The 20,781-nt window shown below is 38.7% G+C and overlaps 1 protein-coding gene across 2 annotated transcripts in view; it reads left to right on the forward strand.

Moving 5' to 3' along the window:
• NALCN (sodium leak channel, non selective) overlaps positions 1–20,781 on the forward strand; it is a 251,707-nt gene that overhangs the window by 178,107 nt on the left and 52,819 nt on the right. For both annotated transcript variants that reach the window (XM_014944224.1, XM_014944225.1), the window contains exons 16-17: positions 8,163–8,299; positions 9,952–10,093. In XM_014944224.1, coding sequence (XP_014799710.1) covers positions 8,163–8,299; positions 9,952–10,093 — 279 coding nt within the window. The remainder of the gene's footprint in view (positions 1–8,162; positions 8,300–9,951; positions 10,094–20,781) is intronic.

A 20,781-nucleotide genomic window follows, 5' to 3' on the forward strand; every position in this document is an offset into this window, starting at 1 on the left:
CAACAGAGAGAGCTGTCCAGGACCCTCTCTCTATCCCTAAATCTGGCACAGCCTGGCTTCTACATACAGCTAAGTTATTTTCCCTTTCCAAGACTACCTGCCACTTAAATAGGAAGGAATGTCCCCAGCTGGGATAAGCCCCAAACTGTGCTCAGGCATGATCAGGGAGAGCAACAACTGGCCAAGGCCAAAACAACACAAGCAGCCTTGCTAGCAACGTCACAAACGGGCAATCTTACTCCAGATCTTTGGCCCGTACCCCAGTAAATTACTAGTAGATGTACTAGTACTAGATGTACTATAAAGCTATGAGATGTAGCTTTATACTGTCTCTACATTCAATGAAGGAGATACCCTAAGGTAATATTCCATCTTGCTTGTCTTACGTATGTGTTTGTATGTGATGAGTCAATATCTAGAAATACCTTTTTCAGTTAAATATAGGAGGTGTCTAGATGATTATACGATGTTCTTCACATTTGGATAACTATAATTAACAGAGATGAATACCATCATAGGTGCTATGGCCTAGATTCATCCTGCCTAACACTGGGAGTCACACATCTGATTGTTCTTTAGAATGGATTCTATTCTTTAGAACTGGGTTCAAGTTCCCTTCTTAGTCAATGGAAAAAGATGAGCATGTCTGAAAGATAGAGCCAGCCCAAGATCTGAAGTGGCCTCTGCAAGTGCCTCTTCATCACTTCCGGCTATAAGGAGAGACTAAGACAACCATAAATTAATTAGCTCAGGTAGGTATCTCAGCCTAAAGGCAAGAAGGTTGAATCTGGTCTGGTAAGAACATCCCTGGGGCCCTGATTACACACACCGACTGTGCAGAATCTCAGATCTCACATTTTTCAAAATGGTATAATTCTTGCCACTGCAGAGGGGAAAAAGATTTGGAAATACAGCTAAAGTCTAATCAATGTAGCAATGTTTGCCTGAGTCTGTAGACAGGATGAAGTAATAGCTCTGAAAAATTCATCTTATTTATCTCAAAGGCAAACTCTCTGACACGCTGGATTCCTGTCCTCTATTAGATAAATGGACTAAATCTTAGCCAAATTTTGCTAGAGGAGTTTCATACCATTTGAATTGCAATCACATCTTGTCAGCAGCATTTGTTCCTGAAGAACTGATAGGAGCTACAATTACTTGAAGGAAGTTATTTAAAAACCCACTTTTGTGAAACCTTACTCAATATCTTATTAATTTGGAAGACTTCATGCAAAATTGAAGGAAAAAGTTATTTAAATGAACAATTGGGGAATAGCAGGCACAGTATCAAATCGTACTACACACAGCATATAAACCCTGACACAGAAAAGTTATTTATTTAAAAAAAAAAAGTCTTGTGCATATAAGGAATATATGTGCGATCTTGTTCCTCCATCTACCAGGAACTTTTTCAGTTTATTTTACCCTTATATTATCAACAGTGCAGTCCCTACTGTGAATGCCAGCACCACTGTAATCATATTTTTTGGTACATTTCACTGAAAATTCCCCAAGGCGGCGCAGAATGTGGTTAAAAATCAATTTAGGTTCTGTTTTACAGTCCCTACATGGGAGAATTTTTTTATTGCTTGCAATGTCCCCATTTGTCTAGGTGAGCCCGAAGGGCAAAATTCGTGACTGGTCTATCTAGGCAGTTAACTCAAAGAGGACAGGAGAGCAAGCTCAAGCCTTAACCCCTTGCCTGTGCATGCCACTTAACTGTTTGCTGGCTGCTGCCTCTCTCATGTACCTCCCAGGCAATACTTTGATGTAGTTCAGGAAATATTTTAACTGAGGGACTGCTTTCAAAGAAAGAGCGGACAAGAAACACAGTCCCGTAAGGCTGTCCCACCTTGAGCCAAACTCACAAGCTCTTCTCCCTCTCAGAGTAGGCAACACACAATCCTACAGATATCACAATCCTACAGAAGGGCTGCTCAGGGGAATTGCTCATAAAAGCTCTCGCGTTGTTTTAGATGCCTTGAAGAATTGGAAAACCTGTAGAAAAATAACTGGTGTAATTATGTCTCAGGGCCACCATACAGGGTCTAGAGGAACCAAGAGCCAAATATTATGAACTGTGGTTGAAGTCAGTGGGTAGCATCTGACCTTAGGCAAAGATTAGGCCCTTGGCAGTCTTTTCTGTAGCACTATAGACATGCTAATAATATCTACACGACATGAATGTTCCTTTTTAATACTGCAAATGCTACTTTTACCCAAATTAAATTTTTACATTTTTTTAAACCTTGATTTTCTTATTGCTTTTCTACATTCCTCTTTTTGTGGTTTACTCAAACAAAATTAATATTTTTCTTCATTGTTAATGGAATCGCAGGTGTAAATAATAGTGACTGAACAGCTGATTTGTAGTGAACTTTAAATCAAATGTAGGTACAAAAATGTTGATACAAATTGATGCCAAAGCTGAGTGTGGGCTGTGAAAGCTTACCCATATGCATATCTTCTTTTACTGTAGCCCATTCATGTCCAAAAATTTACCAGACCTATGCAGTTTCAGAATAATAGCAGAAAGGAAAAATGTGGCTCGTTTAATCTGCCTTTCTGATTTTTAATTGTTTGATTTACATATCATTTAATGCTAATTACTTGGATTTCATTCAAAACTCCTTTTGCCAAGCCAAAGGTGATGGTAAATCTGAGAATTTGGGCAAGCAAAAAATTCTGAAAAACTGTTGTATGGCTCCTGGTATCAGTTTGTAATGTCTTTCATCCCCACGCACTTTTGCGCTTAAAGTGTTTAGTGTTGGAGCACACAGCATATCCTGCTAAGAGTCTAACACAGATACTGTGTAGTCACTTTATTCTTCAGATAAAACCCCTAGAGGAGATTTGCAGTGAAAAATGTTCATATATAGCGGTGCATTATAATGTACCAAACAATATTAATTTAAAACTATCCTGTAGGGAGACCCCCTGAACTTTCTTAAAAGGTTTGAACTTTTCAGTCACCATGAAATTATTCCGGGCAGCTGGCCAGTTCCTAAATAAACCGGGTGTACATCAGTAGCAAAGCTTTTAATTTTGAACATGATTGATCTCAGCCTGTTACGAAAACTGTCAACTAAAATGAAAGAGTTAGAGCATTGCAGTAAATTTTTCATAATAATTTAATTTCATTGAAATATTTACTGAGCGTTTATGTGAAGTTCACATACACTTGCTTCACAGGCCATATGAAAACCGAATCTTTCACACGTTACATTTTGAACATAACTGGCTCTTCTTCAATGATAGGAATGAAATTAATAGAGAACAAAGCAAAAAGTTGGGAAGGGTAGGTCTTAACCCTTTGGCTAGTGTTAGCTCTGTTTCTCCTTTGGTATGTTCTCACCAAAGTGTCAATGTCTTAGAAACTCAATTACTGTGTTAAATTTGAGCTTTCGATTTGCTTTGCCAAGAACATTACTTCCAAGGATGTTTCTGTCTCTAAATGCAAGTTGATCACATTAAGAGATACTCCCCTTAGCCCTTTGAACTGCTGAAGTGATCTTGTTCCTATTACCAGACCCCAGAGCACTTCCACGTTCTAGGTAGGCTGCCAGCTCCCACCTGAGTCCGTAATGAGACCTCTGCATGTGCAGACACTTCTCACATCCTGCTCCTGTAGAAGGGGGCGTAGGCTGGAAGGCAGATGTGACACCACCCTGAAGATGTGAGGTGCACTGTGACATGTCTCTTCTGGGGTCCGTGGGGAGAGACTGTGGGAATGCTCTTCTAATCAGAGCCTGCTGCTTGTCTCACTCCATTGATTCAATGGTTTTTCAGCAACTTCAGTCACTGCTGTCAAAGAAGTTGGAGTATGCTCTTTAGAAGAACTCACTGCTTTCCTCTGGACCACGCTTGCAGACTGTAGTCTGGGTGACTATAGTGCTACAAAGTTTTAAGATAAAAAAATTTAGAACCACCACTATTTATTGTCCTAGTCTCCTCATCTTCTACATAAGGCCGTGTGGCTCTAGTACTGTAATGTAGTGCTTTTTTTTTTTTCATTTTTAAACGTCACTACTCTCATTTCTGAAACACAGATGAGAGACGTTAGTAGCTGGCAGGGGTGGCATGGTTTATGAATAGGACCAGTGTGGTTACGTGTGAGATGCCAGCTTCCTGCTGGTGAGGCTGTTATCTCCAGCGAGGCAGTGATTGCTTTCCTGACCATCCCAGCACAATTGTCTGACCACAGCCAGGGTGCATCCGCGTTAAAGAGCTAACCCTGCCCCCTTTTCTCACTGGTCATTACCTGCTGTCTCTTTTCTTCCCCCTGCCTGTACCCCAGTCTTGCAGTTTCACCGCCCTTCATGCTACTATGTGTATTAAGACAACCACTCAGAGGTTTTCTTCAGTTTTAAGGGCCCAGATCTTAATTACACTAAAGCTGGTTTTAGCAATCACCTTTTTTTTTTTTTTTTTTTTGGTAAGGAAGCCTTGAAGTCACAAAATAAATTTACAGCTGAAGCTGCATTAAGTAGCGTGAATGAGATCATCCGCGTTAATGCCTGGGCTGCGCTGTGGGGAGAACTAGTACGATGAAGCAGTCGCTGCTGCCACCACCTTTACAGTGTGTGCAGCTGAGGGGTTTTTCTTCAGAAGGGATTCAGTCTCACACCAGGCTACCTGCCCCATCACACATGGCGGGTGAAGCCACCCTAAGGACCAGTCATCGGTTCTGATACTTACACCAGTCTCAGGGCCCGGAGTGTGTATGTGTGTCACCAAGGTGGAGCCTGGGGCTTTGCTTCCTCCAAGAAGAATCTATTTTGCTTACCAATACAGCTCATAAACTAAACCAGCAAACATCAACATTGGGGGATTCACTTCAAACCGCTCCGAACCAAATGAAGACATGGCCATAATTCCTTTCTGGAAGACAAAAAAACAACCCACAGATATGCTCTCTTCACCAATAAGTCTGCTGTTCTCACAGCTGTCTTTTGCATTGATCTAAGACAATTATGTGAACAGACCAGAGAGAGCTTGGATTTCAGGGACCCATACCTGAACATATTATTCAAGCAACCATTGGAATCCCAAATTAAGATTTCCTCTCTTCCACTCCTCACTAGCTATGTACTATTTGGATAAGTTCTCCTGAGGTAGGGTCAGAGCAGACAGTGGTACTGTATGTACTGTGCTGTAAACTCAAGCACCATGGAAATAGACATAAATTCCTTCTGTGGCTTTACAGGAACTGTTCTAGCAGCCACAAGAGAATTTAGCCAGGCCAGGCTGACACAATGTTGGTGAACTGCTCCCAGTAGGCTCTTTGGAGCTGGAAATCAAGGACCATGCAGAGCAAATCAGCTCAGTGTGTATTTCCTTGCCAATGGTAGTAATAGTAAATAAAATTTAAAATCATAGATAAAATGTCCTGATATTTTATTTTGGGTTTAGCTGTTACTAGAAACACTCTACACCATCATTGCTACACTTCAACATAATCTAATACCTTTAAAAAATATAAGTGTTTGGTATGCAGTAAAGAAAGTTGAAATGTAAAGGTTTTAAGTAGCAATACAAAATAGGATGTATGTCATGTGGAGCCACAATTACACCCTAAATGCATAGGAAAGAACTCAGTGAAGCTAAATGCCTCATGCTCCCCAATATGTGATATTATCACAGCATGAGTAATTGGAGATGCTCTGTGGAATTGCTTTGACTTTACGTTATTTTAAAGCCTATCTTGAATCATTCTCCTGTTCAGACAGGGGATTTTGCTGTCCCCTTGCTTACCTTTTGAACGGTACAGTTTCCTGCTTCCATGCTCTCCCTGATCTGTTCTGCACCAAGACTTCAGACAGAATTGCAATCTATCATATGCTCTCTATTCTGTATTGACTGATTTCTGCAAACTGGAGTTCATAGCTGTAAGAGATATTGTTTGCCCATGCCAAAATCTGCATATTTATGCAATGATTTCTTATAAAAAGCAAGCCAGCAGAAACTAGAAACCTTTTTTTCCCCTCTAAAAATCACTCCTTCCTAAAGCTTTTCAACGGTACAGTGCTGCAGAAAAGCCCTGCTAGATTATCCAATTCATTTCCTTGTCAGTGAGGGATTTCTTTCTGCAGTACTCTGGCGTTTCAAGGGGTCTGTCTAGCCTGAATTTGGAATGATGAGGCACTTCTCTCCAGAGACCTCTCTGAACACTCAGAGGTTTCCCTGTGAGGATAGTCATCTTTATTCTTAGCCTAAGAATTCCCTTTCTTAATTTCATCCTCCCATTCCTGTGTTTGGGATACTCTTTATATTATTGAAATAATTTGTTTCCAAATCTTTCTTACATAAATTTATATCATATCTCCTCCCCTTACTTTATTATCAGTTATGGTGGGTCTAGTATAAAAATTGGGCCCCTTGTGTTTCCTTTCTTTTTTTCTCCCTTGCCCCAGTCAGTTTAGGTAGCTCTCCCCTGGTTTTTTATGGCTCTGTTCTGCACTATTTTGGCTTGTCAGTGTGAGACTGATAAAATGGTATTTAGAAGTGACTGTGTACCCAAATATGGTCTCTTCAAAGTAGCATGGAGAGGAGCTGTGGACTTCTGTACCATTTTCTAACACTATATCATGTCTAACTAACAGAAATTAGTTGTGAGTATAGCCTTCGGCTGCTAATGTAATTGGTGCCCAAATTGGCCTTTTGTTGCTGTTATTGAAGTACAAGTTGTTTATTTTCTGCTCTTATTCTTGCTCTAGAATTTTTTCAGTTTATTGTTTCCTTCCCCTTTTTCTAAATCTGTCCTTTTCCTTGTTTGCCATGGTATTTGCAACTCTTCACATTTTAATATCAAGTGAATTTCATTAATGTTGTAATTTCTTCCTTTTAAGGATCATTAATGAAGCAATTAAATAGGACTGGACATAATAGAGATTTACGCAATATTCCCCTTCTGTTCTGACTCAGTGCTTTACCATTAATCATTAGTCTTTGTGTGTAGCTCTTCAGTTTTCAGTCCACATGACAACTTCTATCCAACCAAATATGAATTGATTTTCAGTTCGAGCTGTCCTCTGGCTGGAAGTGGTGATGTTGCTGGTGGCATGACAGTGCAGCAGAGCAGTTGCTCTGTAGCATGCTGTGGGAGCATGCATTTCACTAGGCAGTGCAAATGAGAGTTAAAACTCCATTCGACTTCCCGGGCAATTGCCCCTAGTAAAAATCTATAGCTGATGTCTATCAGCAGTGTTCCCTGCAGGTGCTGATGGTGAAAATCTCTTTTAAAACGTAAGCTTCTAAGCCGGTGCTCACAAGCAGATGGGAGAAGGAGAATTGAAATAATCTCAGTGAGCTGTATGCTTATTGAAATAGGATTCAATACACATACCATTTAAAATAAATGTAAAAATTCATTTCAGTGATTCTTTTTGACTTGGTGTTTTGTTGCAATGACACAATTGAATAGCGACATAAAGTAATCAGAATTCAGGAATCATATCTCCATGTCATGTCTTTTTTATCTTACATCATTAGATTTAGCCATTATTTGTCCACATAGATAGATGTATTCGCCTTTTCTGTGCTTAGATACGTGATATTCCATGGAATAACTGGTTTTGGATACTTATAAATGCAGCATTTGTTAGTGATTTGCTGCAGCTCAGTATCAGAATTGCTGATGTAGAAGGATTCTTTTGAGTCTTTTGTTATTACTTATAATACTCATCTAAATGTAATTTTCCTGTTATTTTCATTTTCTGAGAGCTGGATTCCTTTAAAATTGCTTCTTTTAAAAATGCTATGTTCTATTTGAATATTGAAGAGCTGTCAGCATATACAGAAAGATGTGCCTAATAAGAAATCACGGGTGTTTATTTGCTTGATAAAGTGTTAGGGATCTGTGAAGAAAACATAGAAACAAGCATATTGAATAGGACACTAATATGCTTCCTATTTTAAAATTAAAGTTATTAGCAATCATCCCATTTCAATTAAAGGCATGGCATTGTTAGGTATTTGTCAGCTTCTAGCACAAGCAGATCAATAAACTGGTATCAAATTTACACTCTGCAGTTCTTTGCTGCCATCTTCTGTTTCTTTAAGTGATTGCTGTTATTACTTGGGTTCTGAAAAACAAGACTAAGACGGGGATCTTACACAGTAAAATTTTCCTTTCTGTCATTTTTTCATCTCCTCGTTTTTAGCTAAAGCAAAGTGAAGCAAATGCAGACACAAAGGAGAAGCTTCCATTGCGTCTACGCATCTTTGAAAAATTTCCAAACAGGCCACAAATGGTGAAAATCTCCAAGCTCCCTTCAGATTTCACAGTTCCAAAAATAAGGTATTGAAATATTTCCTTTGCTAGTATGCTGCAAACTTGTGTGGTGCCACATACCATGGAAAATATTTAACTGTTTTGCTTGTGGATTAGGCAGATAGTTCAGAAAATCAGAGGTGAAACAGAATTAACATTGGTGTTGAAACGATGTGACATTTTGATTTTACCTCATTTTTACTTTTGGAAAAAAAAAACCTACCAAAACCTAGCACTCCTTATAATGTATTATAGAATAGAATCATAGAATCATAGAATGGCCCAGGCCGGAAGGGACCTCCGAAGGTCATCTAGTCCGACCTCCCCGCAGTCAGCAGGGACACCCCCAACTCGACCAGGTTGCCCCAGGCCTCGTCGAGCCTCTCCTTGAATATCTCCAGGGAACGGGCCTCAACCACCTCCCTGGGCAACCTGTTCCAGTGCTCCACCACCCTCACAGTGAAGAACCCTTTCCTAATCTCCAATCTAAATCTGCTCCCCTCCAGCTTGAAGCCATTTCCCCTCGTCCTGTCACTGCAGGCCTTTCTAAACAGGTTCTCCCCAGCCTTACTGTAGGCTTCCTTCAGTATTCATGAAGCCAACTAGATTGACCGGAACAGACATAAGTACAATACGATTGAAAAGTGTGGTGCTGTTTCTCCACTCCCATTTGGATTTTACAGTCTTGGCTGCCACAGACAACTACCAGTCTAATCAATTCTCATGTAGCTTTTTAAAGATAAGGTCAACTGGCAGCAAATCATTAGAGGGGTTAACACAGGCCATCCAATACCGGTTACTCTGTGATGACCTTGTCCCCTCTTTGTATTGGCATAGTTAGCACTTTCCTGTAAAACTCACCTTAACAAAGGCTCAGACACTCAGTTGAGGGCATTCTTCTAGTCTTAGTCTTTTTTGGTATTTCTTTCTAGCTGTGTTTTTTCCAGCGTACTCTAGACAAAAGCTTTATCATGCTAGCTACTGAAACAGACTTCAAACCATCACTAGCAAATCGTATCTTTATATCTGAAGCTACTGTACTGTGCAGAACTATCTCTCCAAATAAAAATTAGTTTTGACGTAGTCAGTTTACACTGAAAATAGGGCAACTCTACTAAATGTAAAATACAGCAAGATAAACGTACATTTGTTGGAAACAGAAATGCTTCTACATTTTAAACATGGTATATATGAGGCAGGGAATTGCTGAAGCGCCTTAATACTGGCATTCAAAGCAGTTATATGAACAGATGTTGTTTGAAATCTTCAAGAGCAAGTTTCTTGCAGAGAGTATGTTTCCATTGGATTATAGCAGCATTTGATTTACATTGAAGTAACAACTCGCTGTTTAATGAGCTCAAAAGAGCTGAAAACTGCAAAAGGCACTCCAAATAATTAGCACTTTAACCAGTAAATAAATAAATAAATATTATAAGGAATAGAATTTGGTTTTTTGTAACTACATGCAAAGCACCCACCTCTCAATTCAGCTATGGATTTCTTTAATAAATTAAGTTTTATCAGTTGTTTTGGCAGTCTGTCCATTTATCCATCCCGTAAAACTTTTTCTTTGAATTTGTCCATCTTAGCATTAATGGGTTGTGAAATGTCATAAAGAAAACCAGATATTAACTCTTCCTGGGGTTTTAATCCATCAATGTCTTCTCTCTGTTCACAAGGGAAAGCTTTATGAAGCAGTTTATTGATCGCCAGCAACAAGATACCAGCTGTTTGCTGCGAAGACTTCCTTCAGCATCTTCTTCCTCATGTGACCACTCTAAAAGATCGGCAATTGAAGAAAACAAATATATTGATCAAAAGGTAAATCAAGAGTATGGGGCAGTATACGTCGTCCCATTAATATTTTGAGGAAAGACCTGGAAATACTCAGTTTGTCAAACTACATAAAAGTGAACACAAGCCAGGATGACTGAACACAGGCTAAAAGGCTATATTTAATTTAACCTAAAACAGACATCACAGGAGATCCTCAGGTTAAATTTTCCTGTCTCCTTTGACTTCAAAATTCAGGATTTGATACATAATTATGTTCGATGCACCCATCTTATGAAGCTGAGTGGTCTCGTTTTAGGTGGTCTTGCTGCTAATCACTGGGAAGCTAGTGGAAAATTTAAGTTTGTGAATATCACACTGTATTTTTGAGTGCCTTGATACTGTTACAATGTTGAAAATGCACTTCACTGAAGCAAGGTCTCTGTGTAGTCACTGGAGATGATTAAAAAATTTAAGAATTATTCTAATTATTTAGAGGATGTTAACCTCTCTGTAGGCCTGGGAATCGCTAGAAAACAGATACTAGTCACATGAATTTGATACCCATTGTGCTCAATGCTGCTGCTTTCCCAGACAAACTGGCATGGATGGCTGGATTTGAAAAATATCAGGACTGCTTGGAATGATGATGATGATAATGACAATGACGATGATGATGATGAGTGACTTCTGGCACCTTGCAAAACTACAGAGGCAGAAAAAAAATCTTCATTTGCATCACGAGAGACGCTGGTTTCCCAGATTTCTAGTGGCATCTACACTGCTGTCACTTCTTGATCACTTGTAATACTGTGTAACTAACTTATTAATGACATTTTAACAACCAAAAGAAAAGTCCTTTCAGTATTCATAACAGGGTGCTTGAATCCTATTTGAATATTAACATCAGGGGCCTGTAAATATATTTTAAGTTACAGAATCATAGACAAGGGAAAAAAAGAGGGTATATATTGTAGTTGTACAGTATAACTCTGGCTTTCCAAGTGTGTGGTTTACAACTATAACTTGGGACAGCATTTGTACAGGCAGGAAGCAGAGTTGGGGAAAACAATACTCTTCTGATAACGAATGAAAAGAGACAACTTGGAAACTACTGTTAATTTCTATGCTGAACAGCATGGCCTGAGAGGGAGGTCTGTGGTGAAATATTATTTATCAGACAAGGAAGGCCATAGGAATGAATCAAGCCTAAATGGACATCATCTACTCTAATAAGCACAGCAGAAAAATTGGATGTTACTGAATGACAAGCCTAGGGGTCAGAAAAACTATGCCAAGTATTGTTTATGATGGATCTCAAACACTGTGCCAGGGAAAACAGATTACATTTCTACCATGTAATGAAGAGATGAAGAGACCTTACATTCATCCCAGCCACACAGATAAGTCCACAGTTTGCAATGCAGTGCAATGATTCAGTAGATCTGTTTGCATGAATGTAGTTTAGGTATATTAAACTGCAACCTTAATTCTTTCTGCTTGCTGTTCACAAAAGTGACTCGTTCCTGTGTTTGAAAGTAGATGAATACATGGCACAGTTTATTCAATGAGATCTTGAAATATGAAAACAGAATGCTGCATTCTTTTCAAATTTTCACTTCCCTGCAAGAGCAAATATGCATGATCTGACTTTCATTTTTGAATTTAAATAAGTGTTAGCAAATTGGTTTTGCACTATTCAACCTACTTTAAGCACTTACTTTCGGATTCCCATGCCTCAAGGGTAGCATCAATGATAAGTAATATTTCTGATAAATGTAGCTTAAAACAAGGTATTTACACATTCCTATTAAGAGGGAGAAAGCACTAGGAAGGATTTTGTGAAAGTAATTACTCTGACTTTCTATAGTTACAGTTGCCAAGGCAACCTCACTTTTATATGAACAAATCTTCTTAAAAATATCTTATCCTTAAAACAAGTTTGGAGTGACTAGTTGGACTTAAATATAAACCTTACATACATACTTTACTTTTCTTTGTAAAAAAAAGAAACCTGACCAAACATTTTACTCATCCCAGTATCTAATAGGGTGCATTCCCAGTGCTCCTGAGAGCAGTGTGCTGGCTTCAGAAAATTTCCACGTCTTTTTTGCTTTGTAGTTGATAAAAAAATAGGGTGGAAACAAAAGGTGGGATTCTGCTGGCAGATTTGACTCTGTTCTTCCTTTATGGTGGATGAACTGTAGCTAGTTCCTCCATTTTCTCCTGGACTTATATCCACATTTCTGCATTCCACACTTGATGAAGTGATAGGAAGTACTTAATACATAGATTCCCTTATTTCCATTTCAACATTTTTTTCCTCTTTCTCTAAAAATCTGCCACTATAGCTATATATGGTGTTGGTTTTGTGTTCAGAATCAATCTGACTCATAACTTGTGCTGATCAATAAAGCAGTTCTCTTATATAATGGGTTTCGTAAGTCGTTTAAGTATTATAATTACCCGCTTCCTTGAAAAGGTGTTTTAAGGAATAAATTTTCATTGCATTCTTTCTTTTTTTTAAGGTATATTACCTTCTTAAAATAATTGGAAAAATAACTTATTTTTATATATTACCACAACCATGACAAAAATAAGTTTGCAATTATTTTCATCAATGCCAAATCAGAAAGAATGGCTTGGAAAACAGATTTCTCTGCTATACTCCTTTTTTCTAGACAGATCTGTGAGTTCCATAATTTTTTCTAACTCTTCCAAATTTCTGAACTATTATCAAAGTAATAAAATAACCAACCAACAATATGAAAATTGCTTTTAGATACCTAAATGCCCTTTGCCTTTTATACATCCCCTAAGAGTTCTCGCTCTCAATGTGTGGGGTCTGAGTGTGTGTGTGGAGATAAACTCTGCCAGGTTCATTGTTCTACATTCAATCCAATGGGCAGCTTAGCATGATGCTTTGTTTGAGGTGTTTATGTGTACCTGTAACTTTGTGTGTAAAACTGGAATTCTCTAACACTGCTGGAAATGCAGGATGGTCATTTTTTGCTCTTAGCTTGAGGTCAAATTTTCTTAAACCCAGTGATCTCCTCCACTGCATGTTGAGCTAGTCTATCCTGATGTGGTCTGCATACCATGAATTAAAGAGCTCTGGGTCTAATTAGAGATAACAGGACTGTCCATGTTGGTGAGGATATCCCTGTTGTAGTAGAAAGTACCACGAAGATACTGTCTCATGAAAGAAGGAAGACTGCTAAGAAAAAGTGCAAGTATAAGGAGATGGTGTCATTCTAAAATTGATGGGAATATATCTTAGGAAAGGGTTAAAAAATGAAAAGAGGGAGTTATGGTATTAAATGCATATTGTAGTTGTGGGAGAAGGGGAGTTTTAGAGATGGAGAGGGAAGTGTTCTCTTATATTTCCACATTTGTATGAAAATTATTCACAGTATGCTGGGAATTTCCTTAGCTAACCAATATTTCAGTAAATTCTTGGACAGTAGGACTGGATGAAATACGGAAACACACAAATTTTGTGTGAGAGGGTGGATGAGAAAAAAGGAAGTTGGCAGAAAACAAGGACATCTCACTGTGGTGGCTCTCACAAGAGCCCGAGGGATAGTCACAGCAAGGTTCAGGGGAAAAAGAATTAAAGGAGCTGTAGGATTTACAACTTATCAGATGTACAGTAAAATAGAGCTGAGTTGGCCTAAGTCCATTGGCCTTGGCTTTTTAACTTCAAGACTAGAATCAGAGGAGCACAGAAACACCTCAGTGTGCTTTCCTAGGAGACATACAACTTTTAGGAAGCCCTGCAGAAAATTGTTGTGAGGGGGACATTCCTGAACTGGGTACTTATCTTTGGCCACACAACACAGCACATTGCTGTTAAATTAACGTTCAAAACAGACAGGCTCATGAGATGAACTTTGAAAACGCCTGTGGCTCAGTATGTACAGATACCCATGTGCATGTTTACAGCAGTGGCACAGCAGGAATGAATTAAAAACAAAGCAAAAGAGCATTTTATATATCCCTATATTTTCTAGTTCAGACTTTAAGCATCTCCCAAATAATTGAAGGAATATAAACAAGCCAGTTGTCTCTGATTTCTGCATTTGTAAGACTAATTGGATAGTAGCAAACATATTTTCTCTTTTCTGTTTATTCTGTTTTCTCTTTATCATCTCCTGTTTCCTTTCCATTTCCTTTCACACGTATGAGTTTTGTTTTTAGCACTGCCAGCAGTGAAGTTAGTAGCCATTCCTTTTTCCTATGGGAGCAAGATCCGTCATTACGGTCTAGCTCCTGTGAAAGCTGGACCTCCCACACCGTATGCCTCTCCCATTGATTTCCTACTAACAGCAGAATGACGGGAGGTCGTGGTCAGAAAGTGAGAGCTGATCTTGGAGGTAACCAGAGCCATTACCATGGAGGACTATGAATATTAAGCAGCAGACCTCATGCTGGATTCTGCATTCTTTAGGGAGTCAGAGCACCGAGGTGATACGTTGATAATGATCTGTGTTGCCTTGCAGGTGGGCTGCTGAGCTTTGCACCCGCTTATTTTAGGCTATTTGCCTTCATTCCCAGATGTGATCCTGCTGATATCCATTAAAGTTAGATGGGATGGAACATAGGCATCAACCCAATTATAAGCCTCATCCTGGAAGGGCCTCAGTACTTCCGTGGAGATCACCCTTTGGTTTATGTAGAAATCATTATGTCTTGACACCTCAGGGAAAGTTTATGATTTTATCTGTTTACAATTTCACACACAAATTCAACACATAGCTTTTAACGCGTGTTTAGTTAACATCACAGATACTCCGCTTGCGAGCTGCCGAGACATGCCACCTATTCTTGATAAGATGTTGCTGTTTAATCTGGCAATTTGTTCCAGCATGTCTTTTTCTGATCTGTGCTCAGTTTCCTTCATTAACTATTCTGCTTCTTGCGAAAAGAACCACATATATTCTCAGTTTTCTGAAAGGACTTTTCCTTGCAGAAAGTATTTGTAATTGTAAAAGCTGAAATGGCCTTTCAGTTTTTCTAAGCGTTGAAGACAGTGTTCCAAGATATCTTTTGGAAAATCGTCAGGCATGAAGACATACTCATAAACTTTATTTGCATTTTTTCCTTCTTAGAAAAGAATTTTCTAATTCTTTTCTATTTATTCACAAATTGTCCTTTCCATAATTTCTGCTTCTTATTCTAATAAACTTACATCCCAAGTTAATCAACCTCTTCTGAATTTTATTTTGGGCATTCTATTGTGCAAAGCAGAATATTAGCACAAGAAGTACAAGAGCATTCTGTTGTGTTCCTGGTTATTATTTTCTCTAAGTAATTTGAAAGAATAATTTTATCACATTAATTTTGAACACAACAAAAACTAATAAAGTATAATTGCATGTGAATTCTAGGTAGAAAAAAATAATTTATTTTTAAACAGTAAATACTACATTTTTTCTGAAGTATTTCTTGCAGAACTTTGTGCATAAGTATGAACAAAAATAATTCAAACTTTATCTTAAGCTCCCTTTACTGAGTATCTGGGTAGAACTCTCTCCTACAATTTCATTTCCCATGTACCTCTTGTTAATTAAACACAGCCAAGTGCTTCAGTCTTACCTATTTGTGTCATTCACAGGATATTGCCAAAATCTATCTAGCTTTAACATTCAGAAAACTCATTAAAACAATCTACCTGCTGGAATGAAAATGGCTTCTGAATCCAGTATTTTCTTGCTCATTACAGTCTTGATTTTCAAAGAAGATTATTTTTGTCCTGTGTCTGTTCTCATCAGATCTTTCTAATGAAGTTAATACATGTAAATGCAGTGATGTGTTGTCAGTTTTCTGAAAACTAGTCAGGAAAACTCCTCGTCTATTTTGCATGTTTTAAATATTTTATTTATTTTCATATAAAATAGCTATTTAACAGTATCCTTATGTCCCTACATCTAAATAATCAATTTATAGAAGACGACACTTTCTCATTAAGTATTTTACCACATACACATTTCAGCTGGTAATACTTAACTTTTGTGACCGTGTTTGCCTTTAGAGCATAGAAGAAGAACTGCAATAGTAACAAGATTGTTCTTGTTATGGTCTGTTTCTGGCTTCTGATGATTTTAAATTGCTTTGTTGCTCTTGCCTCTACATAATGTGTTCAAAATTCTGCCTGGAAAAGACCAATTTTCAATTACATTCTGAGACAAAAGAGGCTGGAGACTGAGTACTTTGCCATTTTCAAAGCGCCATAATGCAGCACTTCTTTCTGGCATTAGCTTTCTGCTTCAGCATTTTTGCACTAAAAGATTTCAAGGGTTTGATACAAAGGCTCTGAAGATGCATTAAAACAGAAGGGGCTGATCATACTCTTCCTGTTTTTTCAATCAAACAAAATTCAGACAAAGCAAAATTTTTAGGCTCCTGTATTTTAACAGAAAAGAATATGCATTAGTTTGGAGTGAAGGGAGAGGCAACAAGGGGCTAAGTTACAGGGAAGCCCTTCTATTTGACCCTTGTACTCTCCCAGCTCCTACCAAGGAATCCAGACCTCCTCCTCCAAGCCCTTTGGTCTTCCTCACCCTCCCACAGGACTGGTTCACAAGAACTGATTAAATATAGTCATGATGGCTTTGTTCTAGTAAAGGGAATTTTATGCATGTGCTTGTACAAGCAGGAGTAATGTTCTTCCTTGTTCCCCTCAAGTTACCTCCCACTTGAAACTCCCACTCCATGTCAGTCTTCTTCCATTCCCAGTCCAGCCCAGGCTGTCAGTCCCTTCTTCTCTTAAACCTCAAGATCCTCAGCTCAAGATGTGGAGTGGATCCGCCTTCTCCATTGCTGTGCACCCAGCAGAATGTATTACAACCCCACATCAGCTTGGCCAGGAGTCCTCACTGCCACCCTGCTGTTGGCTGGCCATAAGTAATCTACCCAGCCCTCTTTACTAGCTCTTCCCAAGGTCTCTCTGGCTCCTGCGTAGAGTAAAGATAGAAAACAAAAGAAAACAAACATGTCCAAGTTACACTTGCCAAAATGATAAGAGGGATGGAATACCTTTCCTATGAGGACAGGTTGAGAGAGTTGGGGTTGTTCAGCCTGGAGAAGAGAAGGCTGCAGGAGACCTTATTGCAGCCTTTCAGTACAGGGCTTATAAGAAAGATGGGGACAGACTTTTTAGTAGGGCCTGTAGCAATAGGATAATAGTTAAGGTTTTAAATTAAGGGAGGGCAAATTCAAACTAGATATAAGGAAGAAAATGTTTATGATGAGGGTGGTGAAACACTGGAGCAGGTTGCGGGTAGGGGTGGTTGATGCCACATCATTGCGTGAATCATCAAGGCCAGGTTGGATGGGGATTTGAGCAACCTGATCTAGTTGAAGATGTCCCTGCTCATTGCAGGGGGATTGGACTAGATGACCTTTAGAGATCCCTTCCAAACCATTCAATGATTCTGTGATTCTATGAAAAACCTACCTGTTAAACCATTGAAAGTAAAAAACTCAGATATGTCAAAGGGAAAAATTTAACTATAGTGTAAGATATAAAAGAGGGGAATTCTTCTCCCCACTTGGAGCTCCTCCCGCGTGTGTCTGAGATGGACTATTGTCATCCCCTCTAAGTCCTTTGGGGTTTTTATGAGTATGCTAATATTAGCCTTGTGCACATTTTCAGACTTAATTGAAAAAGGTTCTTGGTTATGAGAGAACACATCGATTTTCCAAACCAGTAGTCAACTAATTAGAAGAACATGGCTTTCCTTTAGAGACAGGCAGCAATCAAGGACTACAAAAGGAATTAAGGCTATTTCAGGTCAATGATTCCCAGGAGTTAAGGAGATTATGCCCAGTTTTCATTCTGATCAAAAGGGACAGCCCTTGACTCCTTGTGGCACTTATCTAATACTAGACCACTTTCTTGACTCTTTAGCGAGCCTGTTTCTTACATAGAACAACCTTGCCAAGGGTTGAGCAAATGAAAATAGTTAGTTCTGCTTTGAGAGAGGAGAATGGACTAGGTAATCTCTAGAGGTCTCTCATAGTTGCATCCTTTATGATTCTATAGTCATTAAGCAAAATTTTCAAAAGAGCTTAAGAAATTCCCCACTGATTTCTGGAGGATTTAGGCACTTACCCTGCTTAAATTCTTCTGAACATTTTCTTAGGTACCCACCAACAAGTTGCAGTCTGGCCTTCCATCACTCATCATACTTTTGTCACATTCATTTTGATAGTCTGATCTCTTCAAGCCAAAGATGCATAGAAAAAATGTTGTTGAAAAAATAATAATGCTTGTATTTGAGACGCTACACAGCAAACTCCTGTGGACAAAAAAATATCCTGTATTTAATGGAATGCTCAAGCTTTGAACAGATTCTGCCCAAATATTTTCTGACTGTTTCTTAAAAATCACTCTGATGTAGTGCTTATGGTACTGACTCTTCATATTTTTGCTAGAAGCTGTACATGTTTAAATAACAATATAATGCCTAACAGTCTGTTCATTCTGCAAGTCTAAATAACCTATCAGTCGGCATCCAACAAATTACAATCTGAAATACAAGCTTTGGATGATTTTTTTCCCCCTTGCTTGGAATTTCTAGCATGATACAGAAGAGTATTCCCATATGGTCCTGCAGTTGCCTATCAAAGATTGCTGTCAACAGCACCAAGCTAAAATTCCCAATTTTCATAAAACACTTAAGAAATTGCATTAGAAAACCATATTGCACTTTTTTTTTTTCCCCCATTGTCAATGAAACATTTCAGACATGTATATGTGATTATTTACTCATGACCTTGCTTCACCTTGTGTTGCAGAACACCCACCAACGCTTGCCTCTTCTGCCAACTCTGCAGTGGTCTGATGCAAAAATAATACAGTACATCACCACAGCTTTCACCTGATGATAGCATACAATTCTCCGTCAAATTCAAGTTGAAAACAATTGCTTTATGCAGCGCTTGCTGGGGTTTGTGCGCCGCAAACATGTTGCTAGCAAAATACATCAAAACCTTGATAATGAATAGCATTTCTTAAAACCACTGAGCCATATCTTAGCTGTTAGAAAACGGCATAGATCCCCCTGAAGTCAGCAGTGCCGTGCCAATACACCTAGGCTGTAGGACTGGTCCACACTCATTAGCTGTCATCGAGCAAAGGTACAGTCCTGTGTTGCTTTGCTTTTAATCTTATGCCAAAGAGATTACTTTCCCAGGGTAGAAAGCCTGGAATTCTAAAATATGCTACCAAGTATAGTCATTTTAAGCGTCTGCAGTACCTTTTCAAAGCAGCGGGTGGCACTTGCAGAGCAACAATGTTATGTGATTTAGCTTCTTTTACAACAGTTATGGTGGTTTATTGCTTTGTCCTTGTCAGTTTGGACAAATGGGATTTCATAGGATGTAGCATCTGACAGGACTGAGTCATTTTGTCTGCCTGAAGTTTGTCCTGCCAACAGCAGCAGTGAAGGGTGCCAGCACTTGTGGATGGAGCACTACCTGCAGATTTCCTAATTCTCTGTCTGCGGGGACATCTGTGTAAATAAATTCAAAGGAATGTGGGAACCAAGGCATGAGCTTTATCCATGGTTTCATAGGAGCACACACTGCCCATCTAAAATCTAATCCAAGAAATATTATCAGTGATTTTCTGACCTGTCACAGCTGTTCCTTACAGATTAAAATAACCTGCAGGAGTTCTTTAAAATGTGTTGTTGAAAACATATTTAACAGTAATCAGATGCTGGTAGGTGATATCAGGACAGTGTCTTATGCTAAAAAATAATGCTCTATAGCAGAAAGTTATATGACACTGTTATTTCTGCACTGAGTGTACTTATAGGCTGCATAAAGAAGTAAGTAAATAAATAAATAATGGCTAATAAAGATACACTGAGGGTGTCCTCACAGTACATCACAATCTGTAATAAAAAACCCAGCAGGCTGAACAAATATACCCTAAAATAACCTCAGTAGAGTATACTGTACTTATTTAATTCCACATCATCTGATTGAATAACGTCTTTTGTACATTAACACTGCTAATAATTTCCTCTGCAACATGCAAGAACTCGGCAGGTATCACAAGTTTTAATTGCCAGCCTCCTTCTACACCAGCATGTGGCATCTAGACATTATTAAACAAAATACTGATGATCACCCCCATTTTCTGTTTGTGCAGTTCCATTGCATTTGTGCTGTGCAAATTTGGAAAATTAAATGGGAAGAAGTTTGGTTTAGTTATATAATATAGAAACAAGGACACATACTGTAAAAATCTATACAAATGTTTTATTTTCTTCAACACGCGTATTGACATATGCATGTTGCTATTTGACTGACTGCTGACTTTTTAAACATGAGAAGCGGATCGCTTGTGCATATCTAAAAATACTATCTTGTATTCCTTCTTCTGGTTATTTTAAATTCAAGATAAATTTACCAGGATTGTGCTGAAGGAAGAACTCCTAAGTCCAAAAGAGCATTGAGGACCATCATCTTCAAAAGCCATAATACTTGGAAATGCCTGGGTTTTATTATCAGTTCCATTTTGGACCCCTGAGATCCCTAGGCACCAAAGTGTAGGATCTTGTGCATGTTCATGTATTCCTGGATTAAAGAGCTGGATATCCAACTCCAATCTAAACTCTATAACAACACAGGCAGACAGGATAGTAAGAAACCTTCAAAACTTCACCTAAGTGTCAGTCCATTGGGTATGCTTAGACCATGGCCAATTCCCAAGGACATGC

Source organism: Calidris pugnax, unplaced genomic scaffold (assembly GCF_001431845.1).
Source record: "Calidris pugnax isolate Ruff unplaced genomic scaffold, ASM143184v1 scaffold69, whole genome shotgun sequence".
NCBI classification, from domain to species: domain Eukaryota; kingdom Metazoa; phylum Chordata; class Aves; order Charadriiformes; family Scolopacidae; genus Calidris; species Calidris pugnax.